General features: G+C 48.6%; 2 protein-coding genes across 2 annotated transcripts; one reads left to right on the top strand and one right to left on the bottom strand.

Annotated features, from left to right (window-relative positions):
- Nucleotides 1–162: 162 nt before the first annotated feature.
- On the bottom strand, nt 163–4,448 carry Gjc3 (gap junction protein gamma 3). Its single transcript, XM_070033622.1, has 3 exons — nt 4,432–4,448; nt 813–1,594; nt 163–240 (listed from the first exon to the last, which is right to left on the bottom strand). Exon 2 carries the CDS (start codon nt 1,588–1,590, stop codon nt 826–828), a length of 765 nt encoding a protein of 254 aa, XP_069889723.1. The 5' UTR covers nt 1,591–1,594; nt 4,432–4,448; the 3' UTR covers nt 163–240; nt 813–825.
- A 7,289-nt stretch (nt 4,449–11,737) lies between these two features.
- Azgp1 (alpha-2-glycoprotein 1, zinc-binding) lies at nt 11,738–17,885 on the top strand. Its single transcript, XM_070033617.1, has 4 exons — nt 11,738–11,847; nt 13,453–13,716; nt 14,682–14,957; nt 15,650–17,885. The coding sequence occupies exons 1-4, from the start codon at nt 11,772–11,774 to the stop codon at nt 15,931–15,933; spliced, it is 900 nt and encodes a 299-aa protein (XP_069889718.1). The 5' UTR covers nt 11,738–11,771; the 3' UTR covers nt 15,934–17,885.
- The last annotated feature ends 7,478 nt before the right edge of the window (nt 17,886–25,363 follow it).

Genomic DNA, 25,363 nt, shown 5'->3' on the forward strand with positions numbered 1-25,363 from the left:
TTTATTGAGCCTGCCGAGAGAGAAGCAGGGTTTACAGAGACTTCTGATAGCTGCCTCCTGAATCAAGCCCAGGACAACCACGATACTGATGGGAGATAATTCTAGTGAGAAGAACCAGTCAGGAATTCTTCAAGGAAATACTTTCACCAGCATGGATGTCAGCCTCCATTCCCTGGATGTTTTGAAGAAGATCCAATCATAGGCTTTCCTTCAGGCAAGCTGAGCATCTTTAAAACAACCCTACAAAATAAGAGATCAAGCAGGAGCTGAGACTTTTTTTTTTTTCTGGGTCCAGTCGTGGGGCCTGAACTCTGGGCCTGGGCGCTGTCCCTCAGCTCTTCAGCTCAAGGCTAGCGCTCTACCACTTGAGCCACAGCGCCACTTCCAGCTTTTTTCTTATGTGGTGCTGAGGAATCGAACCCAGGACCTTGAGCATGCAAGGTAAGTGCTCTACCACTGAGCCACCTTCCCAGCCCGTGGAGCTGAGACTTTTATGTAGGAGGAAAGCCCCTAAGTGGAAAGGTAAGTGGTACTATAGACTGACATTGTCATTCTGGTTCACTACAAGGAATAATCCATTGACGAAGATGGATGGGTATTGATTGATTGATTGATTGATTATTGATTGAGAGATGAATTGTGGGCAGGAATCAGAACACATCTGCCTGGAAATTTGTTATGGACTTCTTATTCCCAGAAGGCTGTGGGACCATCCTGTCCTCGGTGGAGAAACACCATCAGTATGGATGATTCTGTCCCAAAAACCAAAGATTGTAGGGGCAGAGAGAGACAGAATCGGGAGTCCTTCCCACCTGCTTCTTGAAGCTACTCTTTCATTTCCACCACCTGGAGACGATCGGCCGGTTCCTTGGGTCTGGTGGTGCTCTCCGGAGAGGAAAAGCAGCTAGCGGAGGCCGATCTGTGCTTCCAGATCCTCCACCATTTCCCCAAACCCACAAGTACAAGCTCCAAAAGAGTGAACAAGAGACACAGCCCACTGACCCCGAACATGGTCTTGAGGAAGAGGGACTTCTCTGAGGGGCGGGACAAATGACAGGTGATGATGCCCAGGCAAGGCTCTCGGCGACATGAAAAGGAGTTGGGCATCTTGAACCCATACAGATGGTACTGCCCACCCAGCGCTGCCCCCTCGAGGACCAAGCGAGCCCCCAGCTGGGCCACGTAGGCCCAGAGCAGCCTGCGTCTCCCAGCCTGGGAAACATCTACACTCCCCTCTCCTTCACAGCTTACTGCCTCCTTCTTCACCTTCCCTGATTCTTCCCAGTGCCCAAGCACATGATACAGGGTGAAGGCCACATAGAGGGCACTGGGGACAGCCACCAGGATGACCTGGAAGGCCCCAAAGCGCAGTGGAGAGAGGGGCTGGAAGGCATCATAACAGGCCTCTGTGCAGCCTGGCTCCTGGGTGTGGCACACGAATTCACGCTGATCATCACCATAGACTCCAGGCCCATTGACTGCCAGCAGCACCAGGCGGAATCCCAGCAGTACTGGAAGCAGGAGACGCCCCACTGGGGTAGAATGCCTGCCATCCTCAGCCAACAGCTGCCATAGGAGCCTTCCACACATCCTGCTGTGGGGCAAGATGACCAGGGTCAGTACAGGTGTGTTGCTCACTGGCTTGAGAAGGAGCTCCAGGTTCCATTGTCTGAGTACCCATAGCATAACCCAAGCTCTGTGCAGGTCAGCCACTGAAATTCATCACTTCACCCAAGGATGCTGGGATGACCAGGATCCCACAATACTTTTCAATGCTTACAATGACTTAAAATCCTCTCATGAGGCCCCACCTTTTAAAGGTCTCCAGGACCCTGCTATACTGCCACCTTGTGGCTCAAACCTTTACATACGGACTTTGATAAACACCCAAAATGATCATTAAGTTATACAAGCCACAGTAAATATCAAGCCTCTGATTGTATCTATTAGTTGATGGAATCATCTATATAAGATAATACTGTGATGAATGTGTGTCAGTGTGGCATGTTCTCTCTCTCCCTCTTGTTCTGTCTCTTCTTCTTTTCCTCCCTTCCCCCCCCACTCCCCCCCCGCCCCCAATTGGTGCTGGTCCTGAGGCTAAAAACTCAGAGCATGGGTGCTGTTCCTCAGCTCTTTTGCCTAAGCCTAGCACTCTACCACATAAGCCACAGCTCCATTTCTGGCTTTTTGGTGGTTAATTGGAAATAAGAGTCTTACCAACTTTTCTGCCCTGGCTGGCTTCAAGGATGAACCTCAGATCTCAGCTTCCCAAGTAGCTAGGATTATAGGTGTGAGCCACCAGTGCTCAACTCCTTCCTTTATTCTGTCTCAAACTTTGGTGCAGATGGAATGGAGAATTCTTCCGGTAGGAACCCTTTGTCTTTCTTTCCCTCCTTTCCTCTCTCCCATTCCCTGGCTCACAAGGGTGAGAGCCAGGTCATGCCTATAGTCCTCACTATCAAGGAAGCTGAGATTGGAGGATCATGATTTGAAGCCAGACCAGGTAGGAAAGTCCATGAGACTCTTATCTCCAAGTAACCACCAAAAACTAGAAGTAGAGTTGTGGCTCAAAATGGTAGAGTGCTAACCTTGAGTGGCAAAGCTCAGGGACAGAGCTCAGGCCCTGAGTTCAAGCCCTACAACTGACAGAAAGAAAGAAAAAAAAAACAGGTAAACTGGGCACCAGTGGCTCACACTGGTACCTATAGCTACTCAGGCAGCTAAGATCTGAGGATTACAGTTCAAAGCCAGCACAAGCAGAAAAGTCCATGAGATTCTTATCTCCAATTAATCACCAAAAAGCGAGAAGAGGAGTTGTAGGCTCAAGTGGTAGACCTCCAGCCTTGAGCAAAAAAGCCTAGTAAGAGGAGGAGGCCCTGAGTTCAAGCCCTGAGAAAAGCACCAAAAAGAAGGAAGGAAGGAAGGAAGGAAGGAAGGAAGGAAGGAAGGAAGGAAGGAAGGAAGGAAGGAAGGAAGGAAGGAAGGAAGGAAGGAAGGAAAAAGAAGCCAAGCCAGACCCAGTGGCTCATGCCACTCAGAGTCTAAGATCTGAGAATCACAGTTTGAAGTCAGTCTAGGCAGAAACTAACCAACTAACCAGGGGTGAAAAAAGCTAGAAGTGGACCTGTGGCTCAAGTGGTAGAGCCCAGCCTTGAGTGAAAAAGCCAAGCAAGAGGGCAAAGCTCTGTGTTCAAGCCTCAGTATTGGGAAATAAATACATAAATAATAAAACACATACAGCAGCCATCAGTATTTATTGAGCCTGCCAAGAGAGAAGCAGGGTTTACAGAGACTTCTGATAGCTGCCTCCTAAATCAAGCCCAGGACAACCACGATACTGATGGGAGACAATTCTGGTGAGAAGAACCAGTCAGGAATTCTTCAAGGAAATACTTTCACCAGCATGGATGTCAGCCTCCATTCCCTGCAGCCCCAGCCCCACCTGCAGCCCCAGCCCCACCTGCAGCCCCAACCCCGCAACTTACCTCCAGCTCTGCACAGAAGCACCCACCACGGGGAAAGAAGCATAGGGGAGTCCAGGGGCAGGAGTCAGGCAGGGTCGCAGCAATGGCCCTGGCCCTGCCTCCTGCTGCCACCCACTCCATCCCCAGCCCTGTTCATTCCTGACAGCCTCAAGGCTGCGGGGGGGGGGGGGGCGGGGGCCGAGGAGCTCTAGAGAACAGCTTCTCTTTAGAGACTAAACTTCAGTTCCTCCACCAACAGCTTTTGTCAGTTACATTATTTCTACAGCAGTTGGGGGTGGGCTGTATTTTTTTTTACACAAAGCTGGTAGCTCACATTTGTAATCCTAGCTACTTAGGAAGCTGAGATCTGGAAATCAAGGTTCAAAGCTAACCCAGGCAGAAAAGATGGTGAGATTCTTATCTTCAATTAACTAGCAAAAAAAAAAAAAAAAAAGCCAAATTAGAGCTGTGGCTCCAGTGGTAGAGCACCAGCCTTCAGTGTAAAGGGAGCCAGGCACTGGCAACGCACACCTGTAATCCTAGCTACTCAGGAGACTGAGATCTGAGAATCGCGGTTCAAAGTCAGCCTAGGCAGAAAAATCCGTGAGACTCTTATCTTCACTGAAGTACTCAGAAAAAAAAAAAAAGCTGGAAGTAGTGCTGTGGCTCAAGTGGTAAAGTGTTTGTCTTAAGAAAAAGAACCTCAGGGGCAGCACCCAGGCCAAGTTCAGACCCCAAGACTGGCACCAAAAAAAAAAAAGCTAAGGGACAGCGCTCTGAGTTCAAGCCCTAGTACTGGCTGTGGCTGTGGCTGGGAGAGGGAGGGAATGGGGGGGGGGGCAGTAAGAGGGAAAGAGAAAAATAAAACCCAGAGGAATAGTGACTCCTTCCCAGAATTGCACAGCAACTCCTACCTTACCTCTGGGGTGTCTTCTCCTCTCCTAAGATAACTCATTGGACATGCTACCATCTTCTAGGCAGCTGGATGAGCGTGGCAAAGCCCAGGATGCCTGTCATTACCTTAGACAGTGGAGAGGGGGTCCAGGCATGGGCAAAGGCACAGCATCTAAATCTTCCTCTCTGATCCAAAGCAAGCCTAGCGCACTGCGAGAGTCACTCACGGTGCAAACCCTTGCAGCAGAAAACCCTGCAATTCCCCACCCAACATCCCTTCCCCTGGGCTGCCAGAGGCCTAAATCCAAGCACAGGCCCCTTGATCCCAGGGTAGTCTCCTGTCTTCCAGAACAAACCCCTTCCTCCAGGAAAGAGTACTAAAAGACCAGTGAAGCTATCCCAGATGCCTTGCTAACCACCATGTTAAACACTAATTTGTTTGACCATCATTACAGCTGTAGGAAGTAGATATTGATGGCATCTTCCTGCTACACAACAGTAAGGACACGGCACGTGATAGCACACACCTGTAATGCCAGCCTCTCAGGAGGTGGAGGTAGGAGGATCTTCATCTAAATCCAACTCAGCCAAAAAGCATGAGTCAGAAAGAAAGAAAGAAAGAAAGAAAGAAAGAAAGAAAGAAAGAAAGAAAGAAAGAAAGAAAGAAGAGAGAAAGAAAGAAAGATAAAAAAAGAAAGAAAGAAGGAAGGAAAGAGAGAAAGGAAAGAGAGGAAGGAAAGGGAGAAAGGAAGGAAGGAAGGAAGGAAGGAAGGAAGGAAGGAAGGAAGGAAGGAAGGAAGGAAGGAAGGAAGGAAGGAAAGTAAAAGACAAAGAGGGAAAAATTCCCCTACAAAGTGAGGCAGTGAGTGAAAGAGGCTGGTGGGAGCCAAGCATAGTCCCAGAGTCACACTTTCCTCCTCTCCCCCAGAGGAGAAACTGAGTCAGGCCTGCTCCATACATTTTTACTCACGGCATGCGACTCTGTTCTTGGAAACCAAGACCTTTGCCCTCACCATTCAGAGCTGTACCAAGCCACCAGCCTGTCTAAGGATCTGCTGTGGGGGTGGAAAGTGGGGAGACACACAAGGCTTAGGCAATTGGGACATTATTTTTTCTCTTGATTCGTCAATGGTTCTATTTATAACCATCCAGGGCCAGGGGCAGGGTGGGTGTCAGAGTGGGCGGCTCCAGTCGGTGCCAGGGGGCTGGAAGGAGGGGAGTTCTGCCTAATTATTGCCAAGCTGTTGTCAGGAGTGTAAAACACTAAGACAAAACTTCTCTTTCACAATCTCTTCGTGAAGGATTGGTGCCAGGAAAAAAGCCCCTGGGGGGGCTAAAGAGAGCCTCATTCCATTCCTTCATTCCACCCACAATGCTCTCCTTGTCTCTTCTCTTGAGGGAGGGGGGGCAACTTCCTCCCACTGCCACAGGTTGATGTGGCAAAACCAGCCCACTCAGGATTGGAAGGAAAGATGGTGGCCTAGCACCTCTGTACCCAAGAACAATGGAAGCAATGATCTTTCTTTTCTTTTTCTTTTTTTCTTTTCTGTCAGTCATGGGGTTTGAACTCAGAGCCTGGGCACTGTCCCTGAGCATTTTTTTTGGGGGGTCCGGTCGTGGGGCCTGAACTCTGGGCCTGGGCGCTGTCCCTCAGCTCTTCAGCTCGAGGCTAGCGCTCTACCACTTGAGCCACAGCGCCACTTCCGACTTTTTTCTTTTTTGCTTATGTGGTGCTGAGGAATCCAACCCAGGGCCTCAAGCATGTGAGGCAAGCGCTCTACCACTGAGCCACCTTCCCAGCCCTCCCTGAGCATTTTTTGCTCAAGGCTAACATTCTACCACTTTGACCCACAGTTCAACTTCTAGCTTTTTAGTGGTTCATTGAAGAGAAGAGTCTCATGGACTCTCCTGCCTGGGCTGGCTTTGAACCATGACCCTCAGAACTCAACCCTTTGAGTAGCTGGATTATAGGCGTGAGCCACTACCACCCGGCCATACACAAATGATTTTAGTGAGCACAAAGCTTTCTTTGCTCTGGATTGCAAATTACACTGCCATAAGAATAACTGACAATGGAAACTGGTGCTGGTGGCTCACACCTGTAACCCCAGCTACTCAGAACACTGAGATCCAGTGAGGACCATGATTCAAAGCCAACCTGGGAAGAAAACTCTTAGACTCCATTTCTAAAATATAAGCAACAAAAGAGCTCCTGGAGACGTGTCCAGGTGATTTGGAGCCAGCTAAGCAAACAGAAAAAGCCCCAGGTGCTGAGTTCAAACCCATATGCACATGTACATAAATATACACCCACACACAAACACATGCACACTCACAAATACACACATACACATATATACACAGTTAGGAAAATGGAGGAAAACAGAAAAGGGATAGGCCAGAGTCGATCATCAACAGATGAGGACTGTTTATAAGGATCAGTGAGGGGCACAGAATTTCCCTTGGGTTTGGAGGTTGTGCCCGAGAGTTGGACAGGAGCTGGGTTTTTATAGGAGGTCCAAGCGAGGAGGCAGAGATTAATGAAAAAGCCACTAGGTCAAGGAAGGTGGGGGCCTTTCAGTTGGGCCCACAATGGGATATTTACAGCTGGGCTTAGGTGGATTGACCTGACTGCACTTCAAACAAGTTCACACAGACCTGGGATTTTGCCTGGAGTCTGTATGTGCCTGGGACAATAGGGTGGGGGTCAATCTTTCACACACAAACACACATACATGCATAAGCATGCACCTTTGTGGACGTGCATGTACACCAATATGCATACCTATACACAAATGCACATGCATACAAATATGCACACACGCATTTGCACACACAAACGTGCACAGACAGAAGCCCACACACAAATGTCACAACCCTCAGCCACCAAGGACAAAACAATAATGGACACCAGACCATGGCATTGAGGTTTAGGGCATCAGGAGCCTGAAGTCTTCCACCAGCTGCAAATGTCTGTGACCATTTCACAAGGTATTTGAGTAGGGTACATGCATGCAGAGAATGAGGTCAGAATTTCCTTGAAGTCACCAGCACCAATCATTTGGTATCATTTTACTCAAGTGATAAGTAACTTTTTTATATTAAGAAGCAGGTGGAGGGGCTGGGAAGGTGGCTCAGTGGTAGAGTGCTTGCCTTGCATGCCTGAGGCCCCTGGGTTTGATTCCTCAGCACCACATAAGCAGTAAAAGTCAGAAGTGTGCTGTGGCTCAAGTGGTAGAGCACTAGCCTTGAACTGAAGAGCTGAGGGACAGCGCCCAGGCCCAGAGTTCAGGCCCTATGACCGACCAACCAAAAAAAAAAAAAGAAGAAGAAAGAAACAAACAAACAAACAAACACAAACAAACAGGTGGAAGCAGTCAATCATAGTTAGCACAGATTTTTTTTTATTATAAAGATACTATACAGAGGGTTACAGTTACATGAGTGAGGTAATAAGTACACTTCCTCTTGAACATTGTTACCCCCTCCATTGTTTTCCCCTACCATCCCTTCCCTCCCTACCTTCCCCGAGGTTCTTTTTTTTTTTTTTTGATTGTGATTAAGTGATTACATAATTTCCCGAATTTCACAGTATTGTGGAATAATGATGCTCATTTAAAGTCACAAGTTCATTCTAACTTTCCTGGAACATATTGTCTATCACAGTCTATAACATATAACGGTGTTCACATGTTATACATCATACATGTGATCAGCAGCATGGGGATATTTAGTAGTGGTTCGACCAGATGAGTGGGAGTTCTTTGTTTCTTAAGTCTTGTTAGTTTTGTCATATCACCTAACATTTTGGATTTAGCATCCACTTATCATGGAGACCATGTACCGTCGTTAGCACAGATTTTTGACCATCCCCAAGTTCCCAGAAAGCTTGGTGTGGAGTTAGCACACACCAGGACAGGAATCTGAATTCCCTTCAAGCCAGCACTGATTGACCTTTCCAAGGAAACTCAGCCAGTCCTGGCAGGAGGCATTCCATCTCCCAGTCCTTTCGGGTCTCGCAGCTCGGCTTTTGGGGGGGGGGGCCTTCCCACAAATACCTACATGCACACCCATACACACACCAGCATGCACACCCTCACACACCCCTTACTCCCCCACTGAAACGCAATTCCGGATAGGCTGAAGGTTTAAGACCCTTGGGGAGACTTCATCTGTCAGAGCCCCTTCAGGAATCCGCAAGCGGGGAGAAGGGCACCCCCTTAACTGAAATGCCGGGGGTGGGGGGGTCAGCACCCATCTCAGATCGAACACTGAGGGCCTGGGGCTTTCAAAAGCCTCCCTCCCCCACCCCACCTGCTGGACGATGGGCTGTCACCCGGTGGGCGGGGCGGAGCTGGAGAGGCGGAGGCGCGCATGCGCGGCGGCCCGCCACCCCGAAGCTCTGCAGTCGGCCTCCGCTGGCTCCTCTTCTCGCAAGGCATGGAACCGGGACATCAGTTCAAGGCTCCCTGCGTCACCTCTGCTCGGGAGAAGCCTCTGGGGTCGCCCAGTGCGTTGCTCTCGGCAGCGGGGCCTCCGGACCTCGGGGCTGTGCACCATCGCCCCCCCCTTCATCCCCCCCACACCCCCGCCCCGGCCTGGGGTGCAGAGCAAGGCGCGTCCCGCTGGCGTTCGCGCTCCGCCTAGCGACCACTTTTATATCGCTCTGGTTCCAGTGGCCCTGGAACTGGGCCTTGGTGCCTTGTGTCCCCACCCCCCCAACAGAGACAAGAGCCTGAGGGTGTGGGGTGTGGGGCAGGCCCCCCGGGCAGGCACTGATTCCAGAGTCCGTAGAATGCTCTGACACGGGCAGAAAGCAGGAGACCCCCACAGCCAGCAGCATGCTTGTCCCTCGGTGGAAAGTTCCCCAGGCCCCTAAATCTCCAGTGAGGATTGTGGGCAGCCTGGATAAATGCTCATATACACAGTAAGCTTGTCATTACAATCAAGAAGGGCTGAGCTTAGGGCCAGGCCCTGGGGGACCTGTCATCCTAGCTACCCAGGAAGCTGGGATCTGAGGATCATCGTTGGAGGCCAGTCCAGGGAAGGGAAAGTCCATGAGATTCTATAATCTCCAATTAGCCAGAAAAAAAAAGAAAGAAGCCAGAAGTAGAGCTGTGGCTCAAGTGATAAAGTGCTAGCCTTGAGGGAAGGCAAAAAAAAAAAAAAAAAAAAAAGCTCAGTGACAATGCTCAGGCCCTTAGTTCAAGTCCCAGGACTGGCACATAATAAAATTAAATTAAATTGGGATTGGAAGCATAGTTCAGTTGGTAGAGTGCTAGCCAATGAGTAAAAACACCAAATCCAGGTACCAAATTCAAGTCCCAGTCTCAGAACTAAAATAAATGAAATAAAATACTTAGCTTGCCAGGCACCAGTGGCTCACACTTGTAATCCTAACCACTCAGGAGGCTGAGATTTGAGGATCCCACTTCGAAGCCAGCCCAGGCAGGAAAGTCCATGAGACTCACCTCCACCAGAAAACCAGAAGTGGAGCTATGGCACAAAGTGGTAGAGCTCAGAGACAACATTCAGACCCCACCACTGACAAAAAACAAAAAAAACTTAGTTTGGGCAATTCAGGTATTTATAGTGTGAACTATAAGCAGGCCTTCTTTTTTCCAAAGAGGGTCAGTACCTCACCCCCTAATAATGCTCACAGTAAACACTACCTGGAGAAATGGCCTGGGTAGAGTTCAGACAGCATTCTGCATTCTTGACATGCCCCAGGAAAGATTAAGGAGACCCACTGGCCTTTGCCTCTGTGTATCAAAAGCATCCTCCCCAGCTGACCCAGCTCCATGTCTCCGCTGGTCAACCAGTTGTCTAAAGGGTTGGGGAAAGGTCAGGAAACTGATGGTTTCTATTGATTGGAGCAGGATTGCATTAGATCTTTAATGACCTTCATGGACTTAGAACACTGAATCAGAGGCAATCAGACTGCCAGTACCCCTCAGGGTGTGTTTGGAGGAAGGGGAGCCTGTAAGCCTGTGAATGCTGCTTCTCACCTACAAGGAGAAAAGGTAGGGTCCCAATCCCTAGCTCTATACCACCTGTCACACACGGAGGCCTGCCTCTAACAAGAACACAGAGAACTAAGGAAACAGCTCAGCCAAGGAGAAGACAATTTAAAACAAAAACCAAAAAACTAGCTGGACACTACTGGGTTATACCTGTAATCCTAGCCAGTTAGGAGGCTGAGATCTGAGGATCAGGGTTCAAAAATCATCCAGAAAGGAAAATTCATGACACTCTTATCTCCAACTAGCCACCAAAAAGCCACGGTAGCCTTGAGCTAAAAACGCTAAAAGACAGCACCCAAGCCCTGAGTTCAAGCTCCAACAATGCCTAGTAATTTTTAAAAATAAAATTCTGGCAAGGCATTGGTGGCTCACACCTTTCATCCTAGCTAATGAAGAAGCTGAAATCTAAAGATCACTGTTCAAAGGCAGCTTGAGTAAGAAAGTCCATGAGATGCTTATCGCAAGAAGCCAGTGGTGGAGCAGTGGTAGAGAGTTGGCCTTGAGCAAAAAAGCTTAGGGACAGTGCCCAGGTCCTGAATTCAAGTCCCAGTACCAGTACAAACAAAAACAAAATTCAAATTTGTTCATTTACTTTTTAATGTACAGGCATTCATTTATATTCCTCAGAACTAAAATCTAATAATCTCTTTTTTTTAAGAGAGAGAGAAAGCAGGCTAACTGGCTTGAGCTTGTAAATCTAATTATTTAGGAGGCAGAGATTGAAGGAATCACAGTTTGAGGCCAGAAATTCACAAGACTGCATCTCAACCAAGGGCTGGACCTAGTGCTACACACCTGCTAACGCAGCTACAGTGCATGTACCTTTCATCCCCAGAGATACCAGAAAGCAAAAGTAAAAGAATGGCAGCCCAGGCCAGCCTGAGCATAAAATAAATCCTTTTTCTCAAAAATAACCAGTAGGGAGAGAAGAGGTCATGGTTCAAGTGGCAGAGTGCGTGAAAACAAACATGAAGCCCTGAGTTCCACACCCCAATATCACCAAGAACTAAAAAGGGAATTTTCCTAGAGGGGAAGGGGAGAGGGGGAGTATGGTTTGACAATGTTCAGTCTTTCTACCAATCTCTTGGGTGACAAAGGACCGGAAGGACCACACATGGCAGCTGTCTGCTGCTCAACACGAACCCCTCCAGCCCACCGTCCTTCTGGCATCTGAGGGACGCAAAGATGGCAGATATCGCAGCTCTCAGCTGGAAACCCTGTGGCCACACATCCGCCCCGCTATAGCAGTGGGGTATTTTTTTTTTTCCTGTCTGGAGAGGAGGATTCCATCCTAGCACTTTCATTGGCTGCATATGCACCTCCCCCGGGCAGACAGCCAGGTCCCAAGAGGAAATACTTAGTTCCTGCCCAGCCCTTCAGAACAGGGACAATGATAACCATGGTCCCTGTGCTGCTGTCCCTGCCTCTTCTTTTGGGTACTGCAGTCCCCCCGGAAACCCCAGCCGGTAAGTGGGTGAAGCCAGGATAAGTCCTGGAAAAATCCAGAAGGAAGACTGAGGACCCATGAAGTGGCTGGGAAGGATGCGTAGCCTGCAGTAATGGGAGTGCATTGTTGCCAGCTTCACACTTGTAAGAAACATTCAGGGAGCCATGGAGGGACTCCCGCTAAAGAAGATCTTAAGGAGTCAAGCACTGGAGGCTCATGCCTGTAACCCCAGCTACTCAGGAGGCTGAGATCTGAGGAGCATGGTTCAAAGCCAGCCCAGGCCACCAGAAAGTGGGAAGTGGATCTGTAGCTCAAGTAGTAGAGTGCTTGCCTTGAGCAAAAAAAAAAAAAGATAAGGGACAGTGCCCAGATTCTGAGTTCAAGCCCCTTGACGGAGGGGGTGGGGGGAAGCAAAGTAAAACCTCTTGGAATTCTGAGCTCCAACCTAGTGTTACCCTGTTTTGATCGATTCTGGGTCATTTCTTAAATTTTCCAGGAAAATCTTTCCTCCATACTTTCTACCTATATGTATTTTTCAGGGGAGTCTAGGCAATGCTGCCATAATCAAGAAAGCTTTCAGTGACTTAACCTGATAAAAATGTGGATTTCACACTCACGTCAAGTTCAGTGTAGATGGAGCTCAGCTTTCCAGCACTATGACAAAATTCCTGCAGTCATCAACTTATAATAAGGAAAGGTCGGTTTGGGGGGCTCATGGTTTTAGTCCATGGCCATTAACTGTTGTTTGCTCTGCTGTCAGGCAGTTCACCACAGTGAGGAACTCAAGGTAGAGAGATTGCTCACCTCATGGCATCCAGGGAATAGAGACAGAGCCAGAGAGAGGTTAGCGTTGTTGCTCTCACCTGTAATCTCCACTACTCTGAATGCTGAGATCTGAGGATCTTGGTGGAAGTCTATCTCAGGTAGACAAATCCAAGAGATTCTCATCTCCTTGTAACCAGCAAAAAGAAAGCCAGAAGTGGGGTCATGGGTAGAGCTCCAAGAGAGTGAAGCCCTGAGTTCAAGCCCCAGTGTTAGCACACGTATGTGCACATGAACGCACACACGTACACACACATCCGGAGAGGCTAAGGTCCCAGCACAGACTGGAGACCAAGGCTTTGGGACAATACATAATCTAAAAGGAAGACAGACAGACAGAAGGAGCAGGTCAGCTCATAGAGCCTTGACTTAAAGGAAGACATAGGCTGGGAAGGTGGCTCAGTGGTAGAGCGCTTGCCTTGCATGCATGAGGCCCTGGGTTCGATTCCTCAGCACCACATAAGGAGAAAAAGCCGGAAGTGGCGCTGTGGCTCAAGTGGTAGAGCACTAGCCTTGAGCTGAAGAGCTGAGGGACAGCGACCAGGCCCAGAGTTCAGGCCCCATGACCAACAAAAAAAAAAAAAAAAAAAGGAAGCCATGGCTCCACTCCCATTCTTCCAGCTCTGAGCCACCTTGACCTGTGAAATAGTATCTTACATTGCTAAGCAGAAGAAACTATATAGCAAGAACATGGGCTGGAAACCTCCACGGAGTGAGCACCGAGGCCCCAGGGGTGGGGGGCTGAAGCAGAGTGGACGCCAGGCCATGCTGAGCCTCGCTCTTTTTCTCTTCTCTCCCATAGGTGCTCACCATGCTCTGACCTTTCTCTACACCGGGGTGTCCAGGCCCAGCAAAGGCTTTCCCAGGTTTCAGGCCCTAGCCTTCCTCAATGACCAGGCCTTCTTCCACTATGACAGCGAGAGCCAGCAGGCACAGCCCCTGGGCCTGTGGAGCCAGGTAAGAGGAATGGAAGACTGGAAGGAGGAGAGCCGGCTTCAGAAAGCCAGAGAGGAGATCTTCCTGGTGACCCTGAGAGACATCATGGATTATTACCAGGACAGCGAAGGTCAGTGGACAGCCGATAGCTGGGGGGGGAGGGGCAGGAGGGTGTTAGCTCTACCCAATGAGGGCAAGCAGGTCAATGGGATGGACAGAGAACCTCCCTCAAAAGGAGGGATGGGCTGGGTGCTCATGCCTGTAATCCTGGCTACTCAGGAGGCTGAGATCTGAGGACTGTGGTTTGAAGCCAGACTGGGCAGGAAAATCTGTAAGACTCTTATCTCCAATGAACAACCAAAAAGGGGGAAGTAGAGCTATGGTTCAAGTGGCAGAGCACTAGCGTTGAGAAAAAAAAAAAAAAAAAAACCACCTCAGAGAGGTGGCTCATGCCTGTCATCCTGGCTATTCAGAAGGCTGAGTGAGACCTGAGGACCATGATTCAAAGCCAGCCCAGGTAAAAAAGTCAATGAGGTTCTTATATCCAGAAAAAGGCCGGAAGTGGTGCTGTGGTTCAAGTGGTAGAGCACTAGCTTGAGCACAAAGAGGCTCAAGGGACAGTGCCCAGGCCCTGAGTTCAAGCCCCAGGACCAGCAAAAAAAAAAAAAAAAAAAGAAGAAAAGTGCTATTGTTGCCACTTCAGAAATAAGAAATGTGAAGTGTAGAGAGATGGGATTCAAGTTCACACAACAGCCAGCCTGGGCAGGGGGTAGTCTAGGATTTGTAGGATTTGGAACCCAAGAACCTGGAGAGTTTATGGAGGCAACACCAAATAATCAGGTGTGCCGTGAACACCTGCTTCCAGATTTGAACCAGCCAGCCCTAGGAAGTCGGTCTCATCTCAGACTGCCCAGAGTTTTCTCCTCTGCCTACAGATAATCTATTTGCCAAGAGAAGTGGCAGAGTGGTGTGGGGAGGGGGCGGCGCTGGGTAGTGCTGCCTGCCGAGATTTCTAAGGCTTTTCTAGAGTGAGGGATTTCAGGGGCAGCTGGCCCCAGGCTGACTGGTTCTCCTGGGGGGTGGGGGAGGAATCAGGGTCTCACACCTTCCAGGGCAGGTTCGGTTGCGAGTTCTGGAGTAACGGAAGCAGTGGAGCATTCTGGAGTTACGCGTACGATGGAGAGGACTTCATCAGATTCAACAAAGACATCCCAGCCTGGATTCCCTTGGATATAGCAGCCCAGGAAACAAAGAAGAAATGGGAGGCAGAGAAGGTCTATGTGCAGCGGGCCAAGGCGTACCTGGAGGAGGAGTGTCCTGGAATCCTGCGGAGGTACCTGAACTACAGCAGGACCCAGCTGGATCGGCAAGGTAGGGAAATAGGTAGTTTTGTGACTTGCATCAATACTGAACAGAAGATCAAGGGAGTGTTCTCTCAGGTTGGGAGCTCAAAGGACCACTCAGGCTGCTCCTACCAGTCCCTTAGACTCCTCTTCTAGGACTCTTTCTAACCTGGGACATAATATACTGTCCCAAAAGAATGTCCCTCAAAAGTGTGTGTGTGTGTGTGTGTGTGTGTGTGTGTGTGTGTGTGTGTGGTGTATATGTGTGTGTGTAGCCAGGTGCTGATGGCTCACGCCTGTAATCCTAACTACTCAGGAAACTGAGATCTGAGGATTGAGGTTCAAAGCCAGCCCTGGCAGGAAAGTTCGTGAGACTCTTATCTCCAATAAACCAGAAGTGGTGCTGTGGCTCAAATGGTAGAGCACCATCCTTGAGGGGAAAAAAGCCAAAGCAAGAGCAAGAGGCCCTGAGTTCAAGTCCCAGTACCAGCACCAAATAATAACAATAATAACAATAATAATAATAATAATAATAATAATAATAATAATAATAATAATAATAGTAAAGTCAGGCATTTCATGATCAAATAAGGAGGGCCCAAGCGAGGCTTCCACCTTCCCTGACCTGTGTCAGGGTTTCTGGGAAGAGAGGGGCAGGAGGAGGCACAGAGAAGGAGATTACTTCGAGTCCTCAGTTTCCCCCATTTTATCTCTCTACAGACCCTCCTTCTGTACGGATCACAAGCCATGTGGTCCCTGGAAGACACAGGACCCTCAAATGTCTAGCGTATGATTTCTATCCACAAGGAATCAGCCTGCACTGGAACCAGGCCCGCGTAGCCCAGGAGTCTGAATCAGAGAGCGTCATTCTTCCCAGCGGGAATGGCACTTACCAGGCCTGGGTGCTGATGAGAATTGACCCTCAGGACAGAGGCCACCACAAGTGCAGCGTACAGCACCCGGCCCTGCCCCAGCCCCTCACAGTGCAGTGGCATGAGAGGTAGAGAGCCAGGGCCAAGGTGGAGGACTTGGCTCCATGAGAGGGAGATGTCACCAAGGTCCCTGGGGAAGCAACACAAAGGATGGCGCAAATCCAGGTGATAGATTTCAAGGCAGAAGGCTTGGAGATCACGCCCTTTGCCAAATATCACTCCCTTGTTTAACAAAATAATACTAATTGTCCCATCTGTAACCCCCCTCTCAAAATCATCCCTTTGACGGAGCCCTGAGGACTCAACACCTGTCATCCTAATTCCTCAGGAGGCTGAGATCTGAGAATTGCAGTTCAAAGCCAACCCTGGCAGGAAAATCTGTGAGACTTTTAACTCCAATGAACCACAAAAAAACCGGAAGTGGTGCTGTGGCTCAAGTGGTAGAGTGCTCGCCTTGAGCACAACAGCTTGGGGATAGTGCTCAGGCCCTGAATTCGAGTTCCAGGACTAACACACACACACAAATAGAATAAAATAATCATATCTTTGCCCAGTTTAGCAAAGAAAGCCATCTTTAAACTGAAACACTGCCCAAGTACGTGTCCATTTTTGTCACGCATCCCCTTGGAGTCATCTGAAATTCTATCTACTTAAAGCAATGTATTCACCTTGGTTAACTTGACCTTGAATGGGTCTTGACCTTGAACGTGGCTCACACCTCCCTTCATCATGGCTTGGTAGTCTACTATTGATGTGTATAAATGTGGCCATCACCCTAAATATATTCTGTGCCTCAGTTTCCCTAGCATTCCCTCTCTCCCTGTAGACACCACCCTCCACCAGGTTATCCCAAGCTGCATGGGTCTGAGACCACAAAGAGCCCACCCCCAAGAAATTAAGAGCCAGCCCTGGCATTCTGGGACACCCCCACCCACCCCCAGACCCATCTGAATGAGTTCTTCTTCCTCACATACTCACTGCTATCACAGTATTAAATGCCCCAGGTCAGGGCAGAACCTTCACACCTGGTTTTTCTAGTAAGCCTCAACTGCCTATGCCTGGGCTGCTCCTTCCTACACAACACCTTCCTTTATAGCCTGTCAAGAAATAAGAGTAGTAAGAATCCATGCTCCCACCCTGGGTTACCCCCAAACTCAATCCCTCTGCCTGAGATGCTTAAGAAATCCTTTCTAACTTTCAGAATTGTGAGTCAACAGCATCTGTCTTAAGGGCCAGACAGGGAGGTCATGCCTGTAATACCAGATCCTCAGGAGGCAGAAATGAGGAGGATTACATTGGGAGGCCAATCCTGAAAGGGGAGGAGAGGCCCTATCTGAAAAATAACTAAGGCAAAAAAGGGACAGAGGAGTGACTTAAATGGAAGAGTGCCAGCCTGCCAAGCCCTGAGTTCAAACCCCAGTACAAAAAAAAAGTCTTTCTTGAAAGCCTAAATTTAAAGGCTACACCGTGTGTGTGTGTGTGTGTGTGTGTGTGTGTGTGTGTGTTGTGTGTGTGTGTGTGTGTGTGTGTGTGCGCGCGCACGCACATACCCACACACTGGTACTGAAGCTTGAACTCAGGGCCTGGGTGCTGTCCCTGAGCTTTTTTTGATCAAGGTTAGCACTCTTCCACTTGAGTTACAGCTCCATTTCGGTTTTCTGGTGGTTAATTGAAGATAAGAACCTCACAGAATTTCCTGAACGGGCTGGCTTTGAACTGCCATCCCCAGAGCTCAGCCTCCTGAGTAGCTAAGATGACAGGCATCAGAAATGACTTCCTTGGTGCATATGAAAACCACAATCCGGGGGCTGGGAAGGTGGCTCAGTGGTAGAGCGCTTGCCTCGCATGCATGAGGCCCTGGGTTCAATTCCTCAGCACCACATAAGCAGAAAAAAAAAAAGCCGGAAGTGGCTGTGGCTCAAGTGGTAGAGTGCTAGCCTTGAGCTGAGGAGCTGAGGGACAGTGCCCAGGCCCAGAGTTCAGACCCCACGACCAGACCCAAAAAAAAAAAAAACAAACAAAAACCCACAATCCCCTCACCCAAACCTGTGTAAACAGTAGAGAGGTTCCGGGGGGAAAGTAGACTCCAGGAAGTAGAGGGTAAAATACACCAATTGAGATTACAAAAGATAGTAATGCCTTGAACAAATAAAACAGAACAGAACAAACACTTTGGATAAAAGAGGAAAAGAAAGCAAAGTCAACATTAGCAGCCAGGGCAGATTGGAATGTAAGGTCCAGCTCAAGGAAAGGGGGCTGGCAAAGGGGAAAGGAAATCTCAAATTCTACACAGATGTGGGAGAAGATGAGGACGCCAAGCCACTCAGAAACCTAGGGCGAACTTCCCAGACAGAGTCAGAATTCTGAGGAGGGCAGAAAGCCTAAGACAGCTTGCCAAGAAAAGTTCAAAGATTGCTTCTAACCTCTGTGAGAAGTGTGAGGGGGAGTTGGGTGGAACCATCGAAAGGGGCACACAAGGACATTTAGAAACCCAGGAAACCAAATATGGACATCTCCTGCCCACCCAACAAAATACCACTGACAGATTTTCAATGACCATTAAAGAATTCTCCAAACTGGGCATCAGTGGCTCACACCTGTAATCCCAGCCACTCGGGAGGCTGAAACCTGAGGATCATGGTTCATAGCCGTCCATGCAGAAAAGTCTGAGACTCTTTATTGTTAGTATTATGCTCACCTTTAGTCCTCAGCTCCACCCACACCTGGGCCCCTCCCATTCCTGGAGTTCCCGCCATACAGCTGGCCCCTCCCTCTCTCCACCCAGACCAACCTGAGCTCCCATCTACCTCACTTCTGATCTTCCCCAGACCCTCCTGCTAGCTGGATGGTGACAGAGGCCATGTGCTCCCTCTTGGGGAAAATATGGCTACTCTAATAAACCTTATAATAATCTTTCTCCTGTGCCTGCCTGCCTCTGTGTGGTCTCCCAGGATGGATATGTCCCATCCTCTTTCACTTATCCAGTTAACCAGAAAAAATGCTGGATGTGGAACTGTACTCAAGTGGTAGAGCGCTAGCCTTGAGCACAAAAGCTCAGGGACAGCATCCAGGCCCTGAATTCAAGCCTCAGTAAGTGGCACCAAAAAAAACCTGTGAACACACTAAAAGTCATTGAAGCATGTATTGTAAATAGGTGAGCTGTACAGGTAAAGCTGTCTTTTAAAAAACAAACACAAGACGGGGCGAGGGGTCCACGCGGCGGGTCGGCCTGCGCGGGCAGTGGCAGAATCGGAGAGGTCCGCAGAGACCCTGGGGCTGGGGCTGGGGGGGGGGGGGGGTCCGCGGCACCCCGCACGCTGGTGGGGGTGTGCAGGACCCCACGCGCCGCCCAGACTCCGGATCCGGATAATGAAGGGAAATGTGTTGTGTGTGCCGCGTGTTGTGTTGGTGGAAAAGGTTGTGTTGTGCCGTGTATGTTGTGTGTCGGTGGAAAAAGTTGTGTGTGCGCTGCGTGTGGTGTTGGTGGAAAAGGTTGTGTGTGCCCCATGTGTGTGGATAAAAACACACACACACACACACACAAAAAAAAAAAAAACGGCTGGGAAGGTGGCTCAGTGGTAGAGTGCTTGCCTTGCATGCATAAGGCCCTGGGTTCGATTCCTCAGCACCACATAAGCAGAAAAGGCTGGAAGTGGTGCTGTGTCTCAAGTTGGTAGAGTGCTAGTCTTGAGGGGCAGCGCCCAGGCCCAGAGTTCAGGTCCCATGACCGGACCCAAAAAAAAAACCAAAACAAAAACCAAAACAAACACTGAGAGCCAAGTGTAGTAGCACATGCCTGTAATCCAAGTACTTGGAAGGCTGAAGCTAGAGAACCATGAGTTTGAGGATCATGAGTTTGGGCCTATACACTGAGACTCTGTCTCAAAGAAAAAGGAGAAAAATTTTAAAAGATCATGGAACTGATGTTGGTATATGTGGAGGGGAAGGGAAAAAACAAATCATTAAAACAGGGATACAGGAGGACCTATTGCAACAGAGAGATGTGTTTGGTGGGGGGGACTGTGGGGAGGATACGAAGGGATGGGAAGGGGAAACAAAGGAAGAGCCTACAATGCTTGATAAGAAATGTACTCATTATCTCACCCATGTAATTGTAACCCCTCTGTACAGTATTTTCACAATAGAAAAAATAATGCTCAAAAAAAAAAAAAAAGATCTTGGAACTATGGACAGAAGCCTGAGTGAACAAGAAAAGCTTAGAAGACAAAGTGGAAAATTTCACAACATGAGATAATTCCTGTTCTACAGGTCACAAATAGAGATCTGGGGATGAAATGGCCAGGCCAACTTCATTTATGAATAATGCAGCCAGAACTTGATCCCCACCCCCACGCAATTAGTGGGCAACTTTTTTTTTTTTGGCAACTTTTTTTTGAGGGGTGCTGGTCTTAGGTCTCAAACTTAAGAGCCTGGGCACTATCCCTGAGCTTTTTTGCTCATGGCTAGTGCTCTACTACTTGAGCCAAAGCTCCAGATCCAGCTTTTTGATAATTAATTGAAGGTATGAGTCTCACAGACTTTTCTGCCCAGCATGTCTTTGAACCATAATCATCAGATCTCAACCTTCAGAATAGCTACGATTTCAGGCATGAGCCACCAGGGCCTGGCTTCCTGGGTTATTTCAATTTACTGTCCATAAATACCTTTCCAGGCTCAGAGCATGTACTCTCTAGACCACTGAGTACCCAAGCTTTATGCACACTCTTCTAACACTGTGCAAGCCAGCATCACATTTTCTGCTTAGGCTGCACAGACAAGAACTGTGGTTTTCAGAATTCAGAAATTTCTAAAAATACCTCCTTAGGTTCTATTGCAGTTTTGTACTATCGCCACTAGACGGCACCATAAACCCTGCCACTGGTTGCTGAATTATGATTGGAGGGGCATCTGATCTTGATCTTGTATGCATATATGCACATGACCAAATAAGATCTCTTTGTACACACTTTATGCTAATTTAATTTGTTTTAAAGAGTAGGAGGGAGAGGCTGGGAAGGTAGCTCAGTGGTAGAGTGCTTGCCTCGAATGCATGAGGCCCTGGGTTCGATTCCTCAGTACCACATAAACAGAAAAAGCTGGAAGTGGTGCTGTGGCTCAAGTGGTAGAGCAGTAGCCTTGAGCTCAAGAGTTGAGGGACAGTGCCCAGGCCCAGAGTTCAAGCCCCACAACCAACAACAAAAAAAAAAAAAAAAAAAAGAAGAAGAAAGAGGAAAGCACCATAATGCTTTTTCACAGGGGCTTTCACAAGAGTCATGCACAAGAGTTCTAATTTCTCAGTCACACACTGGTGGCTCACACTTGTAATCCTAGCTATTCAGGAGGCTTAGATCTGAGGATCAAGGTTCAACGCCAGCCCAGGCAGGAAAGTCGATAAGACTCTTATCTCCAATGAACCACCAGAAAACAGAATATGGTGCTATGGCTCAAAGCGCTAGAGCATGCTGGGAATATGGTGGCTTAGTGGAAGAGTGCTTACCTAGCATGCATGAAGCCCTGGGTTCAAGTCCTCTGCACCACATAAACAGAAAAGGCTAGAAGTGGTGCTATGGCTGAAGTGGTAGAGTGCTAGCCTTGAGCAAAAAGAAGCTGGGCTGGGAAGTTGGCTCAGTGATAGAGTGCTTGCCTTGCATGCATGCATGAGGTCCTGGGTTAAATTCCTCAGCACCACATAAGCAGAAAAAGCCGGGAGTGGCGCTGTGACTCAAGTGGTAGAGCACTAGCCTTGAGCTGAAGAACTGAGGGACAGAGCCCAGGCCCAGAGTTCAGGTCCACAACTGGCAAAAAAAGAAAGAAGAAGCAGCTCAGGGACAGACCTTGAGTTCAAGCCCCAGGAGTGGCAAAAAAAAAAGAAGGGCTGGGAAGGTGGCTCAGTGGTAGAGCGCTTGCCTTGCATGCCTGAGGCCCTGGGTTTGATTCCTCAGCACCACATAAGCAAAAAGAAAAAAGCCGGAAGTGGCGCTGTGGCTCAAGTGGTAGAGCTCTAGCCTTGAGCTGAAGAGCTGAGGGACAGTGCCCAGGCCCAGAGTTCAGGCCCCACAACCGGACCCTAAATAAATAAATAAACTTCTGTGGTGTTCTCTTCATCAGCTACCTAATGAAACCTACGTATTTAATATACCTTACACTAAGGTTTCATGCATAGGAACCACATCTCATACATACATTTATGATTTCATGCCTATATTATGATCCCCCCCCCCCTCAGCCCATCATTACTACAAGTTCCATCTGGGTTCTGGCCCAGTTATGTCACTGAGCAAATCTCTTTGCTTCTCTGATGGAGGGAGCCAGGATGTTAATCAGCCAGCCTGCAACCCCTCAGTTGACCTTTAGACCTAGATGAGGTTGCTCTCACACACATTAGCCTTTCTTTCCCCTCCTCGCCCCTTCTCTTTTCACTTGTTTTTCCTATCCTTGGAGGTCTGAGTCCTTGAACCTCAAGAAACCATCGAGACGGGAGACCTCCGGGGTCCTAGAGAGGGCGTCTAGAGACTATGGGGGCGGGGAGGCTCCGGCCGCACTTCCGGCCTTTGTTTCTCCCAGGCTACAGTGGCTTGCGGGGGGTCAGCGGGGTCATCGTGGGCCGCGCCGCTCTGGTTTGGCCTTGGTATTGGGGGGCAGCGGGTGCTTTGTGTTGTTGGGGTGGGGGCCCTCGGCTGTGGAGTCTTTCGTCTTTACTGTGACTGTAAGAACACATAGGACACGATGGTTGACTTCACTGCCCTGCTTCAGTGGGGGAAAATCAATCAAAGTGTAGAGTTGACAGGAACTACCCGGGCATCCCCGGGCTTGAAGGGGGTCTCTCCCCACCCTGGGACATCTCAGAGCGAGCAAGCATGATGGTAGATGCTCCTCAGAGGTAAATGTACCTTTGTAGTCTATGCAAATATCTCAATGGGATTTTTTTTCTTTTTTCCTGCCAGTCCTGGAACTTGAACTCAGATCCTGAGTACTTGGTTGGCTTTTTCAAGGCTCAAAGGCACGCTCTGGGCCTGGATCTTGAGCTCAGGTCTTTGAGCACTGTCACTTTTTCACTTGTGTGTGGTGCTTTACCAATTGAGCCACAGCTCCACTTCTGGCTTTTTTTGGTGATCAATTGGAGATAAGAGTCTTATGGAACCAAGTGCCAGTGTCTGACACCTATAATCCAAGCTACTCAGGAGGCTGAAATCTGAAGATCATGGTTCAAAACCAGCCGAGGCAGGAAAGGCTGTGACACTTCTATCTCCAGCTAATCACAAGAAAACCAGAAGTGGAACTGTGGTCAAAGTAGTAGAGCACTAGCCTTTATTGAAAAAGTGCAAGGACAGTGCCCAGGCCCTGATTTCAAGCTCTATGACCTCCTAATCCTCCCCCACAAAAAACAAAAACAAAAAAAAACTCAGCCTCCTGAGTAGCTAGGATTACAGGTCAACCAAAGTTGTTTTATAAAACCTCTGCCTTATTTTCATCATCCTGAGTATTGAAGGAAAGGGAGAGAGAGAGAGAGAGAGAGAGAGTGTGTGTGTGTGTGTGTGTGTGTGTGTGTGTGTGTGTGTGTGTGTGTGTGTGTGTGTGTGTGTGTGTGTGTGTGTGTGTGTGTTTGTTGTATTGGAGCATGAACTCAGGGTCTTGTGCTCTGTCTTAGCTTTACCTCTCAACAGCTAGCACTCTGCTACTTGAGCCATACCTTCAATTCCAGCTTTTTGCTTTTTTTTTTTTTTTTTTGACCAGTTGTGGGGCTTGAACTCTGGGCTTGGGCACTGTCCCTCAGCTCTTCAGCTCAAGGTTAGCACTCTACCACTTAAGCCACAGCGCCACTTCCCGTTTTCTAGTGGTTTATTGGAGATAAGAGTCTCACAGCCTTTCCTGCCCCGGCTGGCTTTGAACCATGATCCTCAGATCTCAACTCCTGAGTATCTAGGATTGCAGGCGTGAGCCTTTTTGCTTTTTAATTGGAGATATTTGAATTGGCTTTGAACCTCAACCCTCAGATCTCTACAATCTTGAGTCAACAGCTCCCAGCTTTGGCTATGTTGGAGTTTTGTTTGTTTTCAGATAACTTCTCCCCAAGTGGGCTTTCAGACCATGATCCACCTATCTCCTGCCTTCTACATAGCTAGGATGACAGGTGGGCACCATCACATCCATCAACTACTTGTATATCTTGTCTGTTTCTCAAGAGGAGAACTTGAACTCAGCCTCCTGCCTTAGTTTCCCAAGGGGTGGAATTTACAGGCATACACCTCCATGTCCACCTGCCTCTGAACTTCCCCAGCAACACCTCCCAGCACCACTTTCTGTCTGTAAGTGTAAGCATGACTGATTCTTTCTCCCCAGTGCAGCCTCCAAGATGGCCTTGGAGTGGAAAAGGTGCCATACAGTAGTTCCAGGAGTTGCTGCCAAGCTCTATCCTGAGTAGAACAAGTTGTCGATTGTTGCTTTACCCTGCATTTTAACCCAAGTGCTAAGAGTCCAGTGGGTGGAGCTATCTGGAGAGGTAATTCTGAGCAGGCTGTTCTCCAAATCAGAGCTCTGTCATCAAGCAATAAAAACTTGTTTTCCCATAGTCTAGTCCCTGTCCAATGTCAGCTTTCAAATGATCCAGGAAAGAAATTTACCTTCTTGTTCCAAGGGACAGAACTGACAGTCGGAATGAAGAGTTGTTTGTGCCACTAGCAAATGTGTATTTGGACCAGTCAGCGCTACTTATTAAGTGTCCCCATCTCTCAATGAGGTATAATAACAACTACTAAGTGAAATACTTGTAAACTGGGTATAATCTCAGCCCTTGGGAGATGGAGAAAAGAAGGGCTGTGAGCTCAAGTACAGCCTTGACATTGTCAATACATTGTAGCTGTAGCAAGATCATCTCAAAAAGGAAAACAAGGGGGCTGGGAAGGTGGCTCAGTGGTAGAGTGCTTTCCTAGCATGAATGAGACCTGAGTTCGATTCCTCAGTACTACATAAACAGAATAAGCTGGAAGGGGGGCAGTGGCTCAAGTGGTAGAGTGCTAAAGAATCTGAGGGAGGGGCTGGGAAGGTGGCTCGGTGGTAGAGTGCTTGCCTCGCATGGATGAGGCCCTGGTTTGATTCCTCAGTATCACATAAGCAGAAAAAAACGAAAGTGGTGCTGTGGCTCAAGTGGTAGAGTGCTAGCCTTGAGCTGAAGAGCTGAGGGACAGCGCCCAGGCCCAGAGTTCAGGCCCCATGACTGACAAAAAAAAAACAACGGAAAACAAAACTGCATATTTGTGTGAATTAATTAAACTAACAGAGAAAGCTGCAGGACTTGGCTAAGAACCATGGCTCAAGATGTAGAGTGCCTACCTAGCAAGTTCAAGCATCAGTACCACCACCACCACCAAAAAAAAAAAAGGATTCTAGCCATGGAGGGTGGAGTGGTAGAGCTCATGTCTGATTTCTGGGTTTAATCCAAAGCAGAGTGGTACATTCACAAATTGATAGTGGAAGGTAAATAGGCTTAATTAGGTAGCCAATG

Source organism: Dipodomys merriami, unplaced genomic scaffold (genome assembly GCF_024711535.1).
Source record: "Dipodomys merriami isolate MVZ:Mamm:240054 unplaced genomic scaffold, mDipMer1.0.p SCAF_22, whole genome shotgun sequence".
In the NCBI taxonomy this organism is placed as follows: Eukaryota; Metazoa; Chordata; class Mammalia; order Rodentia; family Heteromyidae; genus Dipodomys; species Dipodomys merriami.